This window comes from Acanthopagrus latus, chromosome 17 (genome assembly GCF_904848185.1).
Source record: "Acanthopagrus latus isolate v.2019 chromosome 17, fAcaLat1.1, whole genome shotgun sequence".
Classification (NCBI taxonomy): Eukaryota; Metazoa; Chordata; class Actinopteri; order Spariformes; family Sparidae; genus Acanthopagrus; species Acanthopagrus latus.
In genome coordinates, this window is record NC_051055.1 from 28,237,609 (window position 1) to 28,257,200 (window position 19,592).

Below are 19,592 nucleotides of genomic sequence, written 5' to 3' on the forward strand. Positions count from 1 at the left end.
TCAACATCAGCTGCCATTTGTTGGGGACTACTTTCAAGGGCGGATGAATACATATTAGCCAACCGTAGACACAGTCTGGCATCATGGTGACCCGCCTTTGTTTAAATATCATTGTTATTCTATATAAACTGATAAAATATAAATATTAACTGTATTAATGACTCAGCAGACATGTCATCCTGCACTCAGCATTAATGTGACTCATGTCTTCTGTCCTGTGTAAATAATTGATGGCTCGGTTCGGAGTGTGTGACATCACCTCCGTCGGTTCAGGAGGGTCTCGTGGTTGTCGATGCCCGTCGGGACCCTGAGGTCCCTCCTCTGAAACAAACTGCCTTCATCTCCACACGTCATCCGTTATTTTATTTTCTCTGTTCAGGTGTGCAGGTCAGTGTGACACCAGGACCGGAGCAGCTAAATGGAATTCAGCCATGAATATTTTATAACCCACACCAGTGCTCTGGATGTTTGATTATATATGCAACTACAGATTATTTTCATTATCAATCAATTTGTGGATTATTTTCAAAATGAACTGATTCATTGTTTGGTTTATAAAATGTCGTAATCACGATCCAGCCAACAGTCCAAAACCCAAAGACAGAAGAGCAGCAGATCGTCACTGGAACCAGGAGACATTTTTTTAAACTTTTCTTCCGATCTACTCATCAATTAATCGACTAAATGCTGACGTTTCAGGCTGTCTTGGGTTCATAAACATGCTCACGTAGACTTGATGGAAACCACTCGTTCATCAGATCATAAAGGCTTTTTATCCTGCAGATTAAATCTATTTGAAAAACATTAAAATCTGGTGATCTCCTCCAGGATCAGAAGCATTTGTATGAAGATCAGTGTTGAGTTAATAAACATGTCTGGTTGCAGGAATCAGTTCCAAATCTGACTTATCACAGAGAGTTTTATAACCTTTAATGGCCGTCACAGATTTGTGACTTCTTATTTCAACAATTAAGTTATTTTTTTATTTCTATTTTTACATTTGAATAACTCTGAATGTCTAATGAAAGACTGAACCCCTCTAGTCAAGTTTCACCTCCCTGTCTGATCCAGATTCTGTCAGACTTTTGCAGGATTATATGGATACATTTTCTTTATTAGACTTCCAGTGACTAGAAAACAATGAACACAACGATTTTTAAATGAATCTGATAAAACTTGTCATTATCATATTATCAAGTTACTTCTGGTGGCTTCTTTAAAACTGTTTCAGATGTTGACAGGCCCAAGCGTATGTGGTGTAGCTGACTCACTGTGTTGGTGTTGCTATATTTTTTTGCTGAATGTCAGAATCCCTCTGGACTGACTGCAGTGGATTCAGATCACCTGCTGCAGGCTGCAGGTGTTGAGACCGAGTCCTCTACCAGCCAATCAGGGTGTGACGACGCTCATTTGTGACGGCTTCAGAGATGTGGGGAGTAACACGCAGCGCGGTCATACGAACAGACTGTTGGCCAGAAAAGCTGCTCTTTTGAAGCCCGGTTGAGATTTCTTTACTGCCCTTGTTTCTTTCTACAATCTGTTGCATGTTTTAGTTGAACCCTCTGATAGTCCAGCTCCTTTAAACACCGTCAGTTTTTTCTCTTCTCATTTCATTGGAGACTTTACAGGTGGTAAAAGAAGAAATATGACCTCAAGAAGCATTTTTTAAAATTGTTTTCCCAAGCATAAGTGACTGTTGGCATTCCCCCACAGAAACATATATTTTTAGTTGGTATTTTTATGTGGTTTGGACCAGGTTTATTGATATTTTACTTGTAAAGTTTGTCTGAAATACGGACTTGGAACAAGCCAAAACAAGGGTGTAATGACACAGCTGACCACTAGGAGGTGCTGTAGGACCAACAGAAACAGTTTGTGACGTTGAACTCATTTTCTCTTTAATGTTTAATTCCATAAACTTTTCAACTAGAAGATCAAGAACTCTGTAAAGGGTCTAAAACATTCTTGCATGTGAGAATAATAAATTATAGAGCTATCACTCAGAGATACAAAATAACCTGAATCCATGTCTGTTTCAATTGTTTTTACATGATTTCATGGTTTAATTTATTTCTGACAATCTGTGATTCATTGAGAGAGAAAAGTGTACATAATGTCAGTCAGTGAAAAAAAAACAAAAACAAAAACAAAGAAAGTTTGGGTGGTGATATATATTTCTCAAGGTTTACAAATAACTTTTTTTTTTTTTTTTTAAATGCGGCATAGTACATTACACAGTATTTCCAGAGAGCAAAATAAATATATTGCACTTAAAAATCATCAAAACACAATCTCGTTCGGTGTCGTTTTCATATCATGGCATACAAACGAAAAGGTTTCTTTAAAAAGAGATTATTTTCAGTGGTGAGTCGGGACTGTGCATCAAAAAGAAAAGAGAAAGTGTTTCGTATTTACATGGTTTGAAATAAACATTCAGTTCCTCTGTACAAACCTTTCAAACCAGCTCAGGCTGCACGTCAGTGAAGGACAAAGAAACAAACACTTTCTGACTTTTCCTCAATAAAAACAGATGAGATCAAATAAACTGCTCGCACATTAGTGACATGCAAGGCGTCAGAACAATTATGTCCATTTTTTCGCTGCAACAAGATTAAAGATGATGTGAAAGTCAAACCGGGACATTTACAGTGTTTGTGAGCTCACTGTTATTCTAATGTGTTACTCACACCTGAACTGACGCGAAACCTCAAAACTGAAGCACCAAGACACTGCTGGAATATCTAACGATGAGTTTCTTTGGATATTGTCAATTATTGAGTCCTTTCAGATTTTCCCTGTGGTGAGAAGCTGTTTTCAGTATCATCCAACTTGTTTTAAAAATCACATTACTGTATAAAAAAAATCAACAGAACTGCACAGAACGCTGCACTGAAATCAAGAAAGCAACACTTGAATTTAGGCCGTTAACTGTTCTGTGTAGATAAATCCAACACTACTGTCGACTAAACTGCTCATTTTAAAGTTTGGTAAGAAGCTTTTAAATCTATTTGGTCAATAAATTACAACTGAAACAATCAGCCAATCCAAAGAAAACTAATCAACAGTTAATTTGTGAAACAATCAATCGTTTCAGTTTCAGTTATTTTTCAAACAATGCCAACATTTCCAGCTTCTCAAGAATCAGAATATACTGCTTTTCTTTCTGATATATGACAGTAAGCATATTTTGGGGGTTTGAGATGACTGAAAGAAAAAAAGAAGCATTTTAATTTGTCACGTTTAGCTCTTTTATATTATCTTGTGTATTTATTTATTTTTTTAACACTTTATAGACAAAATTTTATTTGATGAGAATAACACTGTTTGTTGGTAGACAAACTATTTAATGTAGTGTTTTAAACGTGTCTTGGCATTTCTGTTCAGCAATTTTGTTGTGAGTTATCAGCAGACATGTACAAATAAACTGCTGCAACTAACAGTTTTTGTCATGACAGATTCATCTGCTGATTATTGTCATGATTAACAGATTAATCATTAACAAAATCCTGAGACTTTTCATCAACCGTCATAAATAACAAAGAAAAGCAGAAAGTTTCTCACAATGAAGAAGCAGGAACCAGTAAATGTCTGAAACGATCAATTATCAGAAATATTTTTGGAATAGCTTTCTTTTGATTGACTCACTGATTAAAAATTGAAAACTTTGGCAGCTCTCTCTGCAGTGAGCGCTATTGTTTAGGACTCAACTACACACAAAAATACTTAAATACTTTCCTGTGGAGCTCCTGGACTGAAACTCAGTCTTCAGTATGAAATGTTTTCTGAACAACAGCATTAATTGTCCCTCCAAGTAGCACCGTCTATTTCTTCATAAATCTTAAATAAGTTACTGACTTGCTCACCAGCGAGTTGCCACTTTAATGCACCTCTACTGTTACCGAGTCGACTCCAGCAGCTCCGAGCTTGTTTTAAACGAGACAGCAGAGAGCCATTATTTCCAGGTGTGGACGCCCTGTCGACACGCTCCGATGCAGCCATGAATCAGCTCACTAACACCTGCTAAAGACCAACCGCTAACAGGCTGCAGGCAACAGACGGTGACTGGGAACAGCGAGGAGGCTGCCGTGTGTTTACAATGAAAAATATGAAATGTTTCTCTGTGTTCTGACAGTTTGTTTCAGACAGAATTATGAGGGTTGAATGTATGTTCAGTGAATAAAAATATGATTTCAACTCATCACATTTTGCCATTTAATTCCTCTTAGTTAAGGCTCGGTCACACCAGAGAGTAACGCGTGAAATCCATCTACGCGTCTTTGCAAATAATGGGCAGCGTTGGAAGCTTTGTGACCTCTTCGCAGGGTTAATAATGAACTACAGTCAAAATAACCCTCAGAGATTCTTTGTATTTTCTCCACTGGCAGTGTTTTCTCAGGAATTTAAACCATTTCATTCAAAAGACGTATATGTTCCATCACTTCCTGTCTCGTAACGGTCTGTAATCCATTCTTTATGAGCAGTTTACACATTAAGTTAAACGCGTATCACAAAATAACTTCCTCCATTTTGTATTCTCTGGCTCTCTGTTTTCTCAGATATCAGCACAGTTTAGACGGTTTGCTTTTGTTCAACGGTGGAAATTTGGATGGGAAAGCTCACCAGAGTGTAACTATGGACATAAATATGAAAACTGACTTCACCCTCATGAGTAAATCCACAGATTCCTTTAGAAACGTACTTATTTCGATGCAACAGCTGGTGTGACCGAACCTTTAAAGTATGCGGGGAGCCTTCACTCCTGTCGCAGGTCAGCTTCCTCGTCCATATCGTTCCATATAAAGTTTACCCAGTGTGTTTGTCTACTGCGGTCAGCATGCGTCCTATGATTTTTTTTTTTTTTTTTTTTTTTGCACTCTACAATGAGAATTTTCCTATGAGTAAATGTTGCCTTTCTCATCTTTGTACAATTCATTTTTGACATTATTTTCAACACAGCGTGATGTCTGAACCGTACATATGTCTGGCTTTCTAGAAAACAGGAGAGCTGAGGTGGACGCTCCACCGCTCAGACTGAGCCTCCGTGTCCAACGTACTGTAGCATCAGATGAATCTCTCCAGAAAGGATCGTTTAGGTTGCATTGTTGAAGGGTCATTGAGGTGGAGACCCTGTAAGCCAGTAGGGAGTGTTCAGCCTTCAGAGCGTCTGCTACCTATTTTTGACATGAGTTTACGTTGAGGATTTGAGGATCCACATTCTGTTCTTCAAGGGCCAAGACCAAACATGCTCCTTTTGTCGTCTTGCATCAGGTTTTTATAGTTTTTTCAATGAGGTTGCAAGTGTTTGTAAAATGTCAGGAAAGTGTTTGTAGAGACCACAGGACCTGCTGATGTGTCCTGCTGTGGTGCCCTCTGTCTTTCTTTTCTGGATCATCAGCTTTGCCTCACGCTGCAGGTGAACTATTTACAAAGTCCATGGGGAGAGATACAAACAGGATGAGGAGTGATGAGCCGGAGTGGAGAAACAACTGGTTGATTGAGGATGAGTGTCAGAGCGAGGATCGGCCGTCTCCTCACCAGGACGGAGTCATACAAAGGGCGTCATGACCGTGGAGGAGTGGCGGAGTCCCTGGATGGCGGCGTAGGGCCCCTGCTGGAAGTAGTGGTGGTAACGCGGCATGTGGAAGGAAGGGAAGGACGGCCCGCTGCCCTGCATGGTTCCAGCCAGAGCGGTGGGCGTCAGCGGCATGCCCAGCCGGCTGTAGGGAGGCAGGGAGCCCTGGATCGGGTGAGGCAGGGAGGCGGTGCCGCTGCCCATGGCCGACAGGGACTGTGGGTGCTGGAAGCCCGAGAAGCCTGAAGTGGTGGTGACCCAGGAGCTCAGGGAGAGGTTGTCTGAGGCGGTGAACGCCGAGCCTGCAGGAGACACGATGTTGAGGTAAACATCTAGAGGATGCAAAGCAGTAAATATTTATTGTTCTAGGTGTCGACAAATCCAATCAAAAGACCAAAACAAACTTCCTCTGTTGTCCAAAAACACACACTGTAGTTTATTTTGAGTCAGTCCTGCAAACACCATCTGCTTGAAATACTCAAGAAAATAGACAGCTGTTGAGAAATGAGCCTTTTTAAAAACCAAATATATTTGAAGCCTGTAGTGAGGCACTGCTTCAATAGGAACTGCTAGACACAAAGTATTGAATGATGCACAAACAGATTGCCGGTTTTGGTCTTTTCATTGGATTCTTTGACAGTAACAAAACTACAGAACAACACCACACTTATCCTACATTAAGTTCTTATTTAAGTCATTTAATATGTGCAGACAGAAGCTGTTGTAAGTGTAACAGCCGCTCACCTCTGGTGTGTGCCGGGTGTCCGTCCTCGCTCAGGTTCTCGTCGTCTCCAGCGTAGGTTCGGATCGGCGACCGGGCGTACGAGTGCTTGTGGATCAGATTCTCAACACTTTCCCTGCAGCAAAAGTCGAAGAGAGAGCCCCAACATAAATCTCTTTGTTTCCATTTTAGATGTTTATCTTGTTGAGCTGCATCCCAAGATAATAACCTGATATTCACATGAATGTAATCTTTTTATATGCTGAATAAATGCATCTATATTTACACACAACTTCCTAAACTTGTATTTCATGCCATTTTCATGCCATGTTCCATTGAAATGCTGTGACTTTTACTTTTTCATTGATTTACCCATGAAAGCCTTGTTGAGATCTACCTGTATGTCACACAATCAAAGTTTAACTTATGAAAAACAAAAACACTTTTTGGTTACTGTTTTTACTTTATCTGTTGACAGAACTCGTGACTCTCTCTTTGTTTAGATAAATCTATATGCATTTATCCATAATTTTAAACACATTTTCATCATTCATAGTTCCAAAAATGTGTTTTAAAATTTCAAATCAAACTTTAAATAACAACGAATAAGCAATTATTATTACTTAACATAAACAAATGTTAATACTATATTGAAAAACATTCAATATTTAACAACATTTTGTTTTGAACACAGTTGTCAGCTTGAGTTTTTAAAGAGTCCCACAGGTCTACTTATTAGAAACCTCACGCATCAGTATAAATATTTCTATTTTTTTTCCACACACACATCTTTGTCGTCGTAGAATCAGATGAGTCACAGATTTCAGTGTAGCACCAGGATATTGTTGTGTTTACTCACTGTATCTCGGGGTGCATATCTACTTTGCATTCATGTAGTATTTTCATTTAAATAAAAAAGTGTTTGTGTTTGCTTTGTTGTCTTCATGTTTGTGTTGACTGTGCATGTAGATTTTGGCCTGCGTGTGTTTTTGTGTGTGTGTATGTTCACTATCCCCCAAAGTGCATTAGCTCATTTGAGTCTTGTCAGATCGCACTTCTCAAACACAGTGACACAAATTGTTGGGGGGAGTAGTGACTGTGTGTGTGTGTGTGTGTGTGTGTCTGTGTGTGTGTGGGTGGGTGGGTGTGTGTGTGGGTGGACAGGCAAGTGGTCTGCATCATGAGAGCCATGCGTCCACATTAGCAGCCCCCCCTCTGCAGCCTCCGCCCCTCCAATTAGGTTAGGAAAGTGCAATATCTGTCAGCAGAGGAGTACAAATGTGTGTGTTTTTATCAGCGTCGGGCCCCTCCGGCACTGAGGCCACAGCGAACTCCCACAATGCACGGCAGGGCAAGAGGGGGGGCGGGACATGCTGGTTTCAATCAGTCACTGCAGCCAATTGAATTACAGTGTGTTTTAGTGCAGTGGCCGACTCCAGACTAATGTGATTTCTGCAGCTCCCCGAAGATCAATTGATCAGGTCTAATTCACAGCCCTCAAAAAGAGAGAGACAGAGGAGGAGGAGGAGGAGGAGGAGGAGGAGGAGGAGGAGGAGGGTGTCTGGCTGTGATTCGACCGTCTCTGGTTTGGGATGTTTGAGGGAAATGGACAGATGGTTTGATTTCGGCTGAAGTGCTGGAATCGGGAATTACGAGAAGTGTGTGTTTTGGCAGCATCGATATAAATCGTTTGGATGGTTGGGGTTACTGTAAATGTGTGTGTGTGTGCGCGCACGCACGCGGGCGCGTGTGTGAGAGATGCACTAAATACTACATAAACAGAGAGCATATAATACAGAATAAACTGTGGTGAAAAAGAAAGGAAAGAAACATACAAAGACTGAAATGACAGGAAGGAAGGAAGAGAAGTGAAGAATGAAGGTTAAACGAAAAGTCAGACAAATTAAAGGAATAAAGAGAAGTGAAAGATAAGAAGGAAAGGGTGAAAGACAAGGATGACTGGATTGAAGACAGGTAAACAGGTGAGGGAGGAGAAGAAGGACCGGCTAAAATGACAGGAAAGGAAAGACAGAATGAAAGAAAAATGGACGAGAAATAGAAGATGATACAAAGAAAAACAAATGAAATATATAGTGAAGGAAAGAAAAAGAAAGAGATAATGACAAGTAGAGACAAGATGGCAAAGAAAGGAAAATGATAATGGCAAAAAATGACGAGAAAAATTTAATGAATAAGAAAGTAGCAGGGAAGATGTGAAGGGAGAAAAGGTGGAAAAAGACAAGAATCAACAGGAGAGCTGTGAAGAAGAAAAAAGAAAGGAAGGAATTAAAGAGAAATGGAAACGCAACAATGCAAGAAATTACGACAAAGGGAAATACAGAAAGACAACAGGACAAAAGAAGGTATAAAAGAAGGGAAAATGTAAAAGACAGAATGACAGCAGAGAGAGAAAAAAAACTGAAAGTAGCAATCATAGAACTAATGACAGAAGAGGAAAATAAGCAAGTCAGAAAAATATGGAAAGAGTAATACAACAAGGGAAGAATGGAAGACGAATAGAAATACAGGGTGAAAGAAAAGGACAAGACAGAAAATTAACACAAAAAGGAATTAAATGAGAGAAAGAAAAGAAAACAAATGAGGAAAGAACAAACCAGGGTGAAGAGAAAGGAAGAAAAAGCGAGAGAAAATAATTATATGCAAGGACAAGAGGGAAAGGCAGAAAAAGAAAGGAAAAAGGAAACCACAAACAAAGACTAGGACGAAAAAAGGAAGGAAAGAAATACTATGGATACAAAAAAGAAGAAGAAAAAAACAACAAAGGAACAGAACGAAAGAAAAAAAGGGAGAATTCCGATGATAAAGCTTCTTACATGAGATTATCTATTTTGTGCTGACGGACAGAAACACACTCTGTATTTGCTAATGAGCAGCAGGATATCTGTAACACGTACACACACACACACACACACACACACACACACACACACACACACACACACACACACACACACTCCCTCCTCATGTTATCGACGATAAACAAACAGTGCAGGACCCAGAATCCCCTGTACCTCTCCATGTCTGTGAGCCGTGACGAGTCCCTGAAACCTTTGGCAAACGGGTTGCTGTCGATCTTCAGTTTGGTGATCTGTACAAAAAAAATAAACAGAGTGAGGGAGAGTCAGGACTGTAAATGTTTCACTCATATTTCCATCTGATTTTACATTTGCTCCCTCGTCCATTCAGTCTGTCTCAATGTGTCGCTTCCTGCATCTTCCTCTCTTCTCTGTGGTGTTGCTACAAACACAACAGAGCTCAGGCTTTAAAGCTTTTCATATTTATTAGAGCAGATGTCCCGATCAAGTTTTCTTTGATCCTGATCTGATCCGAATCCTTTAATATCAAGTTTCTGCAGATACCAATCCGATCTTGTATTAATATTTACTTAGTGACAGACGTCTCTCCCTGTCCAGGCGGTCAGTAGGTGGAACTAGGTTCCCACAGAACTTGATCATTTTCAACTCAAACTGAAACCGCCTCAGAGAGGGATCAGTCATGAATGATCTGGTTCTCGTCACTGAGTTTGATGATGATTATATTGTATCGCTGATTGTATTTTGTGCTGTTGGGTATTCTGTTCCGTATCAAATATAATGTCATCATTATTCGCTGTTCTGGAGCTTTCACAACATATCACCCAATCTTCCTCAAGTCAAAGAATCATTTTTATTTCAACGTTTAAGCCCACGGGGACAAGATGTCCTCAAAGTGCTTCTTATTCATGTCAGCTGGGCAAACTCCATTTGCTGATGAAGATGATACAATCAGAAGCTCCAGGACAGCCACTAAAACAGAGTTTCAGGCTATTCTGTTGTTTTAAAACTTCCTGGAACAGCAGTGTTTAGCAGTTAATCCACAGAAGATGAAGAAAAGACACGAGGCCTTTAAAGCCTGTTGGTCAGTGTCAGCCATCACCCACTCACCAGCTGGTTCTGATAAGCAGTGACGGCAGTGAAGACGGTCTCGACGAAGACAAAGGTGCGGAACTCCTCAGACTTGAGGTTGAGCAGTGAGGCGGTGTGGTCCTTCTTCTTGATGATGTGGACCCTTGGCTGGTACTTGTGCATGGAGTTGAGGATGATCTGTGGAGCCAGCATCAACGATAAACAATGATAGAGGTAAATCTACAGGTTTAACTGGCAGGATGAAATGACACATAGTCTAAACAGCGTAAATACATCAGGCTCATGCTCAGGTCCAGTCTGTTTGAATAAGATTCATGGTTGCAAATTCAAGATGGTAGAAAAGGGTGATGAAGCAAATGTCAAGGTCATCCTGTTTGCATGTTTAATGAGGTAAGTTCCTCATAATAAAAACTATTCAAATAAGGTGAACTGTGGCGCAATTTGTGCATTTCATAGAAATATTACAAACTCCAACCCTGTAGTTTTTCAGCCAAAATGGACAAGAAGTCCTTAAAGTGCTCCCAAATAATGTTCACTCATCAATATCATCATGTGATCTGATCCAAAGCTTCAGAACAACTACTACATGGACCTTGGACTGAAACTGTTTTCTTTATTTGATTTAAAAAAAATAAATGTTTAAGAAGTTGCTCCAGGACTTTATCATTATGTATTTCAGCAACAAAAAGGATAAACAATTGTATAAATAAGTGAGGAAATGTTTGTTTGAATTTGAAATTCGAGACCTTTGACACTGAGCACAGCATAATGAGTCATCGTTTGGCCTTTGCTCCGGACTCTTTGCAGCTTTGCATATATTTTGAAATTAAAATATCCAAACAAATATCCAACATTTCCAACCGACTCACCGCCCTGACTGAAGGGGAGGGTAAGGACGAGAAAGACGGTGGATAAAAAATGAGAGGTGAATAAAATATAAACTGACAGAGGGACAAGAGTGTTGTGTGAAGAGATAAAATAATTAAACGACAGAAAAAATAATAAGACAGACAGACAAGTGTGAACAGATAACACTGTTGACACTGCAGCAGCTCAAGGTGAGAGTCTGCCTCTATGATCGTCTGGCTGCGACCCAGGAAACATTTTATATTTATCTTTCTCAACCACTGACTCAGGACATGAAATATCAAAACAAATATCCGATGTCTTTACAGGTCTATAAGCTAATTTAAATTCATGTTTGATACAGAAGGATGCACCATGTACGCTACTGTTTGTTTTTTTTATGTTCTGTTTTTGTTATGACAATAATAATATTGTCTTTGAATTAAGGAAAATATCTCATTTATCTTAATTTCAAAATCCATTCTCACTGTTTTTTTCTGAATGGTTCATATACTATTGGATATTTTGGGTATATGTATTTATTTTTTTATTGCTTTCAGGTTACCTCTGTTTTCAAATGTGCAGCTATACTGTAAAAATGTGTTTCATTTCTGTTATTCATTTATAGCATTGGATTGGTATAAAGTATTATTATTATTATTGTTATTATTATGAAAGGTAAATATTGTATATAGTGTTATTATTATTACCTCTATCAGGCTATTTTTGGACACACACACACACACACACACACACACACACACACACACACACACACACACCCTTCAAGATAATAATTACACTGTTTCCCAGGCTGTGTCTTCGCCTACTGTTGGCCTATTAATGGATAAACGTCAGTAAATGTTTTTTTAAGGTTGTGAAATGTTTGTCAGTTCCCTGCTTGTGCTTGCATGAATCCTTCGGTGAAAAGAGGATTAAAAGAGCAATTTGCTCTCGTCAGGTGAGTCATTTTATTGTCACTCGGGCCTTTAAACCTGACAGAGAAAGGAGCTTCTTCATGGGAATGATGTGATCCAGAAAAAAAAATGTAGCAGCTTACTTTCAGTTGCAGTTTTACTGTATATGGCTATTTAAAATGTTAGCAGGGTATCATTATATGTATTTCTGATATATAATAAGATAAACTACTTTTATCTAACTTATGAGGGAAATATGAATAAACTGTGAGTCTGTTTTTGAGGCTAACTGAGATGCAGTTAGCTTAACTGTAACGTTGAGTTAGCTTAATTTCCCAACGGTTAAGCCTTTCTAAACACGACTCATAATGTATGTTAAAAATAACGTGATGTTTTTTTTTCTCTGGAATTAAAACAGGATTAAAGTTAGTAACAAGTGCTCACATGTCCGTGTTGGTCCAGTTCGTTGTTTGTCAGTTTGACTTTCTCGAAGGAGACCATTTGCTTCATGAGCTGCTCTCCGGTGAACGGGGAGTCCGGGTGGACGTACAGCCTGCGGGAGGAAGAGAAGAAGAAGAAGAGCGGCGGGTTATATCCTCTGCTCTGATTGGCTGAGAGACGGACGAAGATAACGCTGGATGGCCAATCAACGCTCTGCTGCGGGGAAAAATTACATGTCGCTTAGCAACCGCGTACTATCTTCTCTTCTACCTTAACGGGTGAATATTGAGGCGAGAAACGGTTAATTTAGATGTTTTTAAAGGTTTTTAGTTTGTTTTTTTTAAAGTTCGAGGAGCAAAACAAAAACAGGTAAAAATCAAGAGAGATATTTTTTTTCTAAAGTAAATTATTTTCCAACCCAAAAAAATCGTAGTTATGTACATCATTTTGTATTTACTTATTCATCAGTGCGGAAACATAATCTACATTCAAGCACGAGAATTGTGTAATTCTGAAGCATCTCTTATGTTAAGAATTGATGCAAGTGCAGGAAGGGCCTTAATTAGTTAATAATACACAATATTTTGTTTCCATAACTGAATAAACAAGCTATATAAGGTTCCCACCGTCTGAATCTAGAAAGTTGGCAGGGTCCGCCACACATAAACAAAGTAAAACAGTATGGAATTGTGTTGTCCTTCAATGTCGGCTTGTTTATTCAGATTTCATTAAAACGAAGGTAATTTCTTAATTTAGTTAGTTTAGGGAATAAAAAAAAATCATCCAATAAAGATCACAGCGCACCTTTAATATGATATAAGCCCACCCTGAAACGGAAACAGTCTCCACGGTGTTATTATCCAACTTGAAGTATCATTTTGGTGGAGAATTATTTATCTATTTGGATTTATTGAGTCTAAAAATCTCGTAAAACCCTCAGATTCACAGAAAAAAGGGACATGACCCAATTATCATCGAAAATAAAGCTGCTCTCTTCTTAAACTGACATCTTTATAACATCCATCAGCTGGATGAATGTTCCCAGATGCTTCCTGCTAGAGATTCAATTATTTCATCAGTTCTCAGTTGAGGTGGTGGCCTCGTGTGGCTCTTTGCTCTGCAGTGTGTCTTCACCATGTTGTTGATGACTTTATTAAAAACAAAGACAGAAGAAGAAAGAAAATGTCACGACGGTTACTGATGTGAAGGTGAGACTCGTCCATGTGTCAGCGCTGCAGGTTATCAACACAAACACCTGGAGCCAGGTAATCCAGCTGCTGAATGGAGCATGTCTGACAGGTGATATAAACAAAATTCAGGCGTGTACAGTCAGGTCCTGACATCATACACAGCCGCCATGCTGACATTAAAATAAAATCATCCATCAAAAGTGTTTTTCAGATATAATTCACTCAAAAACATTCATCTTCAAAGCCAGATGTCAGAGTCAAATAAAGGTTAGATATTCCAAATAAATACTGCGGGTGTGTACCTGGCGGGCAGAGGAGGGTCGGCCTTCCCGGCCACCAGCCAGGAGGAGCGGTGGTACGCGTACCGGTACCGTTTGTTATCCACCGGGACGATGTCCATCAGAACGATGTACTTCGAGTCCTGGTCCACTCCGGAGAACGAGACCCGGATGGTGGGAAACATCCTCCTGATCACAGAACAGAAAGGTCACATTTATCCTGCTGATGACGTCATCTTACATGGGACTCATAATAAGAACAAGGCTGTAATGAAAATAAAATAAAAGACCTGTTGTTGTTTTGTTTGTGTTACATTATCATTTAAATTTGTATTTAATATTCTAATAAACACCAAAAATCAGTTATTTTGTCACAATAATGTGTTGGAAATTATTTTGATCACACTTTCTGCAAAACTGCCTGTAAAATCAAATAACAAAATGCATTATCTTAATATAACTCTCTGTATGTTTTTTTGTTTTAAATAAAATGTCATCTTTCATAAACATTGTTTTTATTCAGTTACTGGATTATTTGCATTTAATTTCCTGGTTTAATTTCGTTATTTTTAAAGCTGATATTAAAACAGAGAATTACTTATTGATATCATTTTATTGTGTTGCTTTAACTATAGTCACATAAGTTTTTACTGACGTCTGAAAATGCTTGTCATGTGTTTTTATTTATTATTTTCAGTTTATTAAAATTGCAAACCCCCTTCATGCTGCTCAAACTGTGTGACCTCATTGTGTTCGTGCATCAGACCAACGTGTGCAGAAATGTATAAAATCACAATATCGTGGTTTTAACTTACAGTATGTGGAGACATATCAATATTAAACGTTTAATTTAATATGGATTTTATTTTTTTTAATAGCATATTTATTTGAAGTGCACATGAAGCCACTGTGGTGTCGGTGTATGTGGCTTTAGACATTACTTTTACTGTTTTCAAAGGGCTGTAAAATCAGTAACACATTCGGATTCAACATGATATCAGACGACAGCACGTTTATGTGACTCTTCATTCAATCAGGTGAGTCTGCAGGTTTCTCAGTGGACAATCCCAGAGAGCTGCAGAGCATCTGAATTCTTCATTTTTATAATTTTAGGCTATTTTTGAAGGCTTGACACAAAACAACAGGACAGTAAATCTTTTCCTTTAACGAATAAACATTTTGCCTTTTATAGTAACATTAATTATTTCTGTAACTCAATAATCCTATTTATCTAATTTAGCATTTTATTTTATTTTCATATTATCATTGCTGTTGTTATTTTTTGTATTACTGTTGATAATAAAAGTAAAATAATAAAGAATAAAACGCAGTGGACTCTTCACCTTCCGGACTTGGTGATGATCATCTCGGTGCCGAGCTCGTGGAACTTGTCCCACAGCTCTTTGGTCTCCAGGCTGCACGAGATCTTCGCCATCTCCTCGCTAGGGATGCCGGGATTGGTGGGGATGAGCGGCTCCGTGCACACCGCCGGCGCGCTCCCGCTGAAGTCCCCGTGTCCGTCCAGGGAGGACAGGTCGGCCAGAGACTGCTGGCTGCACGACGACTTCTCCACGAATTGTTCTTTAGTTTCATGCAAACAGAGAAAGAAACAGACAGAAGAGAGAGGAGGATTCACATTGTGTCTTCATCTCGTATTTTATTTATCATAAACTTTATTATTACTGGAAATTAGAACTAGTTTAAAGTCTCCAGGGTGGTGGAAAATAAAAGGGACGAATATTGTAGCTCTATATTTAATAAATCTCTAAAAAAGTGACTTCACTCAAATTATAATTAAATACAAGACCATTTTTCTTTTTCTTTTATCTGTCTGTATTTAACATGGTGCATAGTTTACAAAAAAGATTTTTATTTTATTCCATATAATGTTTGACGAATACAAACTTTAAATAATAACTTTACTGACAAAACACACAGGCTACAAACTATTAATATTTTGCAAAATAATCGCTCATCATGGGTTATTATTCATGTGTCTGTGTAGCTTCAAATGACGCACGATTTCATATAATACATAATGTACAATATACAAAATACAAAACAAAATAATTTCAGTGGGGTGAAATCAACTGTCACTATTTACCTTATGTGAAATGTAATAAAAAACTGATATAATGTGTCATATAAATCACATTTCTCTTATTTCAAGTCATAATTGATAATAAAAAAAAACTCAATTTTAAACAACATTCGTGTAAATGTAAATGTTTAAATACATCTGTAACATCATGAGGATGTTTCAGCACTTTTCTGTCGCCTGTGTTACATTTTTATATACATGTAAATATAATAAAGTCTTAAATGTTCGCTTTTTACCTCCAGTTCATTCTAATTTATGTATTTTCCTATTTATTTCCTATTTTCTCAGCTCGGATTTATTTTCCTCTCTGCTGTGTCTCCGCCTTCCTTAAATCCTTCATTTTCTTTATGGAATTCTGCGCAAAACAACAACTTTAACAGCTGTAATTCTAACGCATAAACTCACCTAATAATCTCAGTAATAAGTTTTTCTATCTTAACTCCCCTCCTCCTCCATCTCTTACCGAGAGGCTTGATGGTGTTCTCCTCCGCCTCCTTCTCCTTGCTGGGCTTCCCGCTGGACATCAGGGCGGCTATGGAGAACGCGTTCGCCCGGGATGAGAGCTGCGGCTTCGGGGAGGACGTGTACTCCATGTCGGTGCAAAAGGCTCGGACCCGAAAATATTCCCCTTTAAATAAGAACAAAAGAAAAAAAAAAAAAGAAAAATCCTCCAGAAAAGCTCAACTCCGCCTGTTTTTCAGCTCCCAGCGGAGGAGAAAAAGGGAAGAAAAAAAAGGCGCACGGAGAAATACGCACGGTTCGTCCTGGGTTTCGCTCTTTACGCGCACTCTGCTCGGACGGACGGATGAATTCTCGCCTCCTTCGGTTACACTTGCCGACTTGTTCCTCTTGTCGGATGCATGTCGGAGGACCGACTTCCACTGACTTTGTCCTGCGGGTGTCAGATCTGAGGCCGGCTTGCTGTTTGGGAAGCTTCAGTCCGATTCACCCTCCCCTTATAATTCCAGCCTGCCCTCCAATCACTGGCTCTGCCTCCACGTCACACTCCCACACTGTCCCACAAGCAGCTCTGATACCGAGCAGCCAATTACAAAACCTGGAGCTGTCAGAGGACGGGGGCTTTTTTTTTAATGCCAGAGACCCCGGAGAGAGAGAGAGAGCGCATGTGGTTACAGAGGACTATGGGAGATTTTTTCTGGGGGTGATGACAGTGTGAACACATACTCTGGAAGAATGTGATTCTTTGCTCTAATTGCACAAAATTAAAGAAGAGAAATAAAATGTGAAATTCACTTTATGTATTGGAGCCCCTCTGCTGGACCCCTGGTGGGGCCCCAGACCAGATGATGGGGGGGACTCACAAACCCCAGAGTGCCAACAGTGGAGAGGTTTGCCCAAGATGGTGCTGTTTGATAATTAATGGCAGCAGAAGGCGATGACACGCTCATATTCACACACATTTTGATTTTGTGCAGACTCAATATCACAAAAAAACAAAAAACAAAAACAAAACACAAATTCCCCCCTGTCAGTATCATCAGACCAGGTGGGAGAAACTCAGAGTTGCTTTAAATTGGATTTTTTTAAGTTGTTAATTTCTGCAGAAGATTTTTATGTCCAAAAATATGTTAAAACCAGCATCCAGAAAACAGTATAAACATTCTATTTTCTGATGCTGACATTCTTTTATTGTTTACAACACAGTGTTAGGACTGTAAAGGTATCAGGTTATTATTTAGGTTTCAACTTACATTATAAGATATATACCATAAATAACAGTGAGGGGTATATAAATACCCAAAAATACAGAGCAGGGCTGCACAAACAGGCCAACATAATGTCATATTCTACTGAAATTATACAAATTAATCAAAAATATAAATGTAAAATATCAATCACTATGTATGTTTCTTCAATTATTATGTATTAAAATTTTCTTTGAATATGTAGGATCCATGATTATTATTATTATCATTTTAATTGTTATTATTAATATTCTAATCTGAACACAGTCGCCATAAAGACACTTTTTCAGGACGTCAGTGGGTTTTATCGAAGCCCACAGAGGCAAAATAAACAAAGGGGACAAAACAAATGTGATCAGACAGAAAACAGATAGCAGATAGATTTTTTTTGGGCACCACCAGTTAAAGTTATGCACCACTCACATTCAGCTCCTGCATCACGGAGGCCCTTCACACGACCTTCAGGAGTTTCTCTGAACAAAAGGAGAACTTGCAAGAAGTCTTTTATTCCCACTGAAATATGCATTTTCTCTTTTAATGTCGCTTTGCACACCTGCTTTTATGATTCATGGAACTGCTGTGTGATTTTATGAGCATCTCATGGATGTGAACGTTGTTTTAACCCAAACCAAAGGTAATATTTTTGAATCTTGAATCCAAAATCATATGTTCAAGTGTCACGAGGCAGTGAAGTGTGATTATCAGGTCGAGTGCTGAATAAACAGCTGGATATGAATGCTGTACTCACTTTAAGGTCAGACATGAATGTGCTGCAGTGCAGATGTTCACAGTACGGACGATATTTATTCCATATGTTAGCTTTTAGCCTAGCCACCAGTCAGCTGACGTCACATCAGCCAGTGTTTGCAGCTGTTTGAGTCTGAGTCAGTGAGAAGCTGGTGATTCATCTGATAGTTGGGAGTGAAGAAGAAGGAAACAAGATGACAATGAGCAGACAGACAGACAGACAGACAGACAGACAGACAGACAGACAGACAGACAGACAGATGTTTGCATCAGGATTCACCTTCTGTTTAACGTGAGCAGACTGAGAACAAACGCTCCCACTGAGTCTCCGTCCACTCTGTTTTTTGGCCTCATTATGTGATTTCAAAGTGTGTGAGACCCTCAGCAACTGTGAGAAATGCCTTTACAACACACACACACACACACACACACACACACACACACACACACACACACACACACACACACACACACACACACACACACAGGAACCTTATTGAGTGCAGGAGCAGCAGTCTTGGGTTAATCCGTTCTGTGACACACACCAGTGAGCACCTAATCTTTAGCACACACACACACACACACACACACACACACACACACACACACACACACACACACACACACACACACACACACACACAGCTCTCATGTGACAACAGGAAATGCACATTATTTTTCATGAGGCCTTCCAGTAACAGTAATTGCTCTTACAGCAAAGTGGCTTGAAGAGAAAAGTCGCCATTTTACGTTTCATATCGACGTTTCTACAGTAAGTTTCATGTCACGTTCACATGACATGGATACGATCCGGCTTCACGAGACGTCGAGACATTGTGGATATATCTGATGAGACGTCGGGATGATTTCCAGCCTTATTTGCGAGGACAAAACTGCTTTGTTAACGAGAAGTCAAGCTATTTTGTAGTCACGATTGTGGCGATTAACCAGATATCTTTGAAGAGATTTCTGGACATTTTTCAAGCCGTGTTCATGTTGACAAATCTGAATATAATTGCTGAGATGCTGGGAAATCTTCCAGTTGTGTTTGTGGCCCAAAAAGCAAGCAAATTTGACAAGATGCCAGTAAAGTTTCCAGCTGTGTTTGTGGCAAAGAAAGCATCAGGATCAAAACACGATGTTTTCC

General features: G+C 39.2%; 1 protein-coding gene across 6 annotated transcripts; it reads right to left on the minus strand.

Annotated features, from left to right (window-relative positions):
- Window positions 1–2,033: 2,033 nt before the first annotated feature.
- tbx20 (T-box transcription factor 20) lies at window positions 2,034–16,909 on the minus strand. 6 transcript variants are annotated; one of them, XM_037075732.1, is made up of 8 exons: window positions 16,456–16,909; window positions 15,235–15,472; window positions 13,916–14,080; window positions 12,427–12,535; window positions 10,238–10,396; window positions 9,326–9,402; window positions 6,317–6,429; window positions 2,034–5,874 (listed from the first exon to the last, which is right to left on the minus strand). In XM_037075732.1, the coding sequence occupies exons 1-8, from the start codon at window positions 16,583–16,585 to the stop codon at window positions 5,546–5,548; spliced, it is 1,320 nt and encodes a 439-aa protein (XP_036931627.1). In that variant the 5' UTR covers window positions 16,586–16,909; the 3' UTR covers window positions 2,034–5,545. The 6 variants fall into 6 exon arrangements, with proteins under 6 accessions (XP_036931627.1, XP_036931623.1, XP_036931625.1 ...); XM_037075728.1 differs by having other exon boundaries at window positions 2,034–5,904; window positions 6,317–6,432; XM_037075730.1 differs by having other exon boundaries at window positions 10,238–10,405.
- Between the last annotated feature and the right edge of the window lie 2,683 nt (window positions 16,910–19,592).

What these genes read in the sequence shown, in the direction of transcription:
- tbx20 (XM_037075726.1), bottom strand. Translation starts at nt 16,585, where the DNA reads ATGGAGTACACGTCCTCCCCGAAGCCGCAGCTCTCATCCCGGGCGAAC. An exon ending in GAACACCATCAAGCCTCTCG is followed by an intron (nt 15,473 to 16,455) that starts GTAAGAGATGGA and finishes ATGAAACTAAAG; the next exon opens with AACAATTCGTGGAGAAGTCG. An exon ending in CTGCTTATCAGAACCAGCTG is followed by an intron (nt 9,403 to 10,237) that starts GTGAGTGGGTGA and finishes TTTTTTGTACAG; the next exon opens with ATCACCAAACTGAAGATCGA.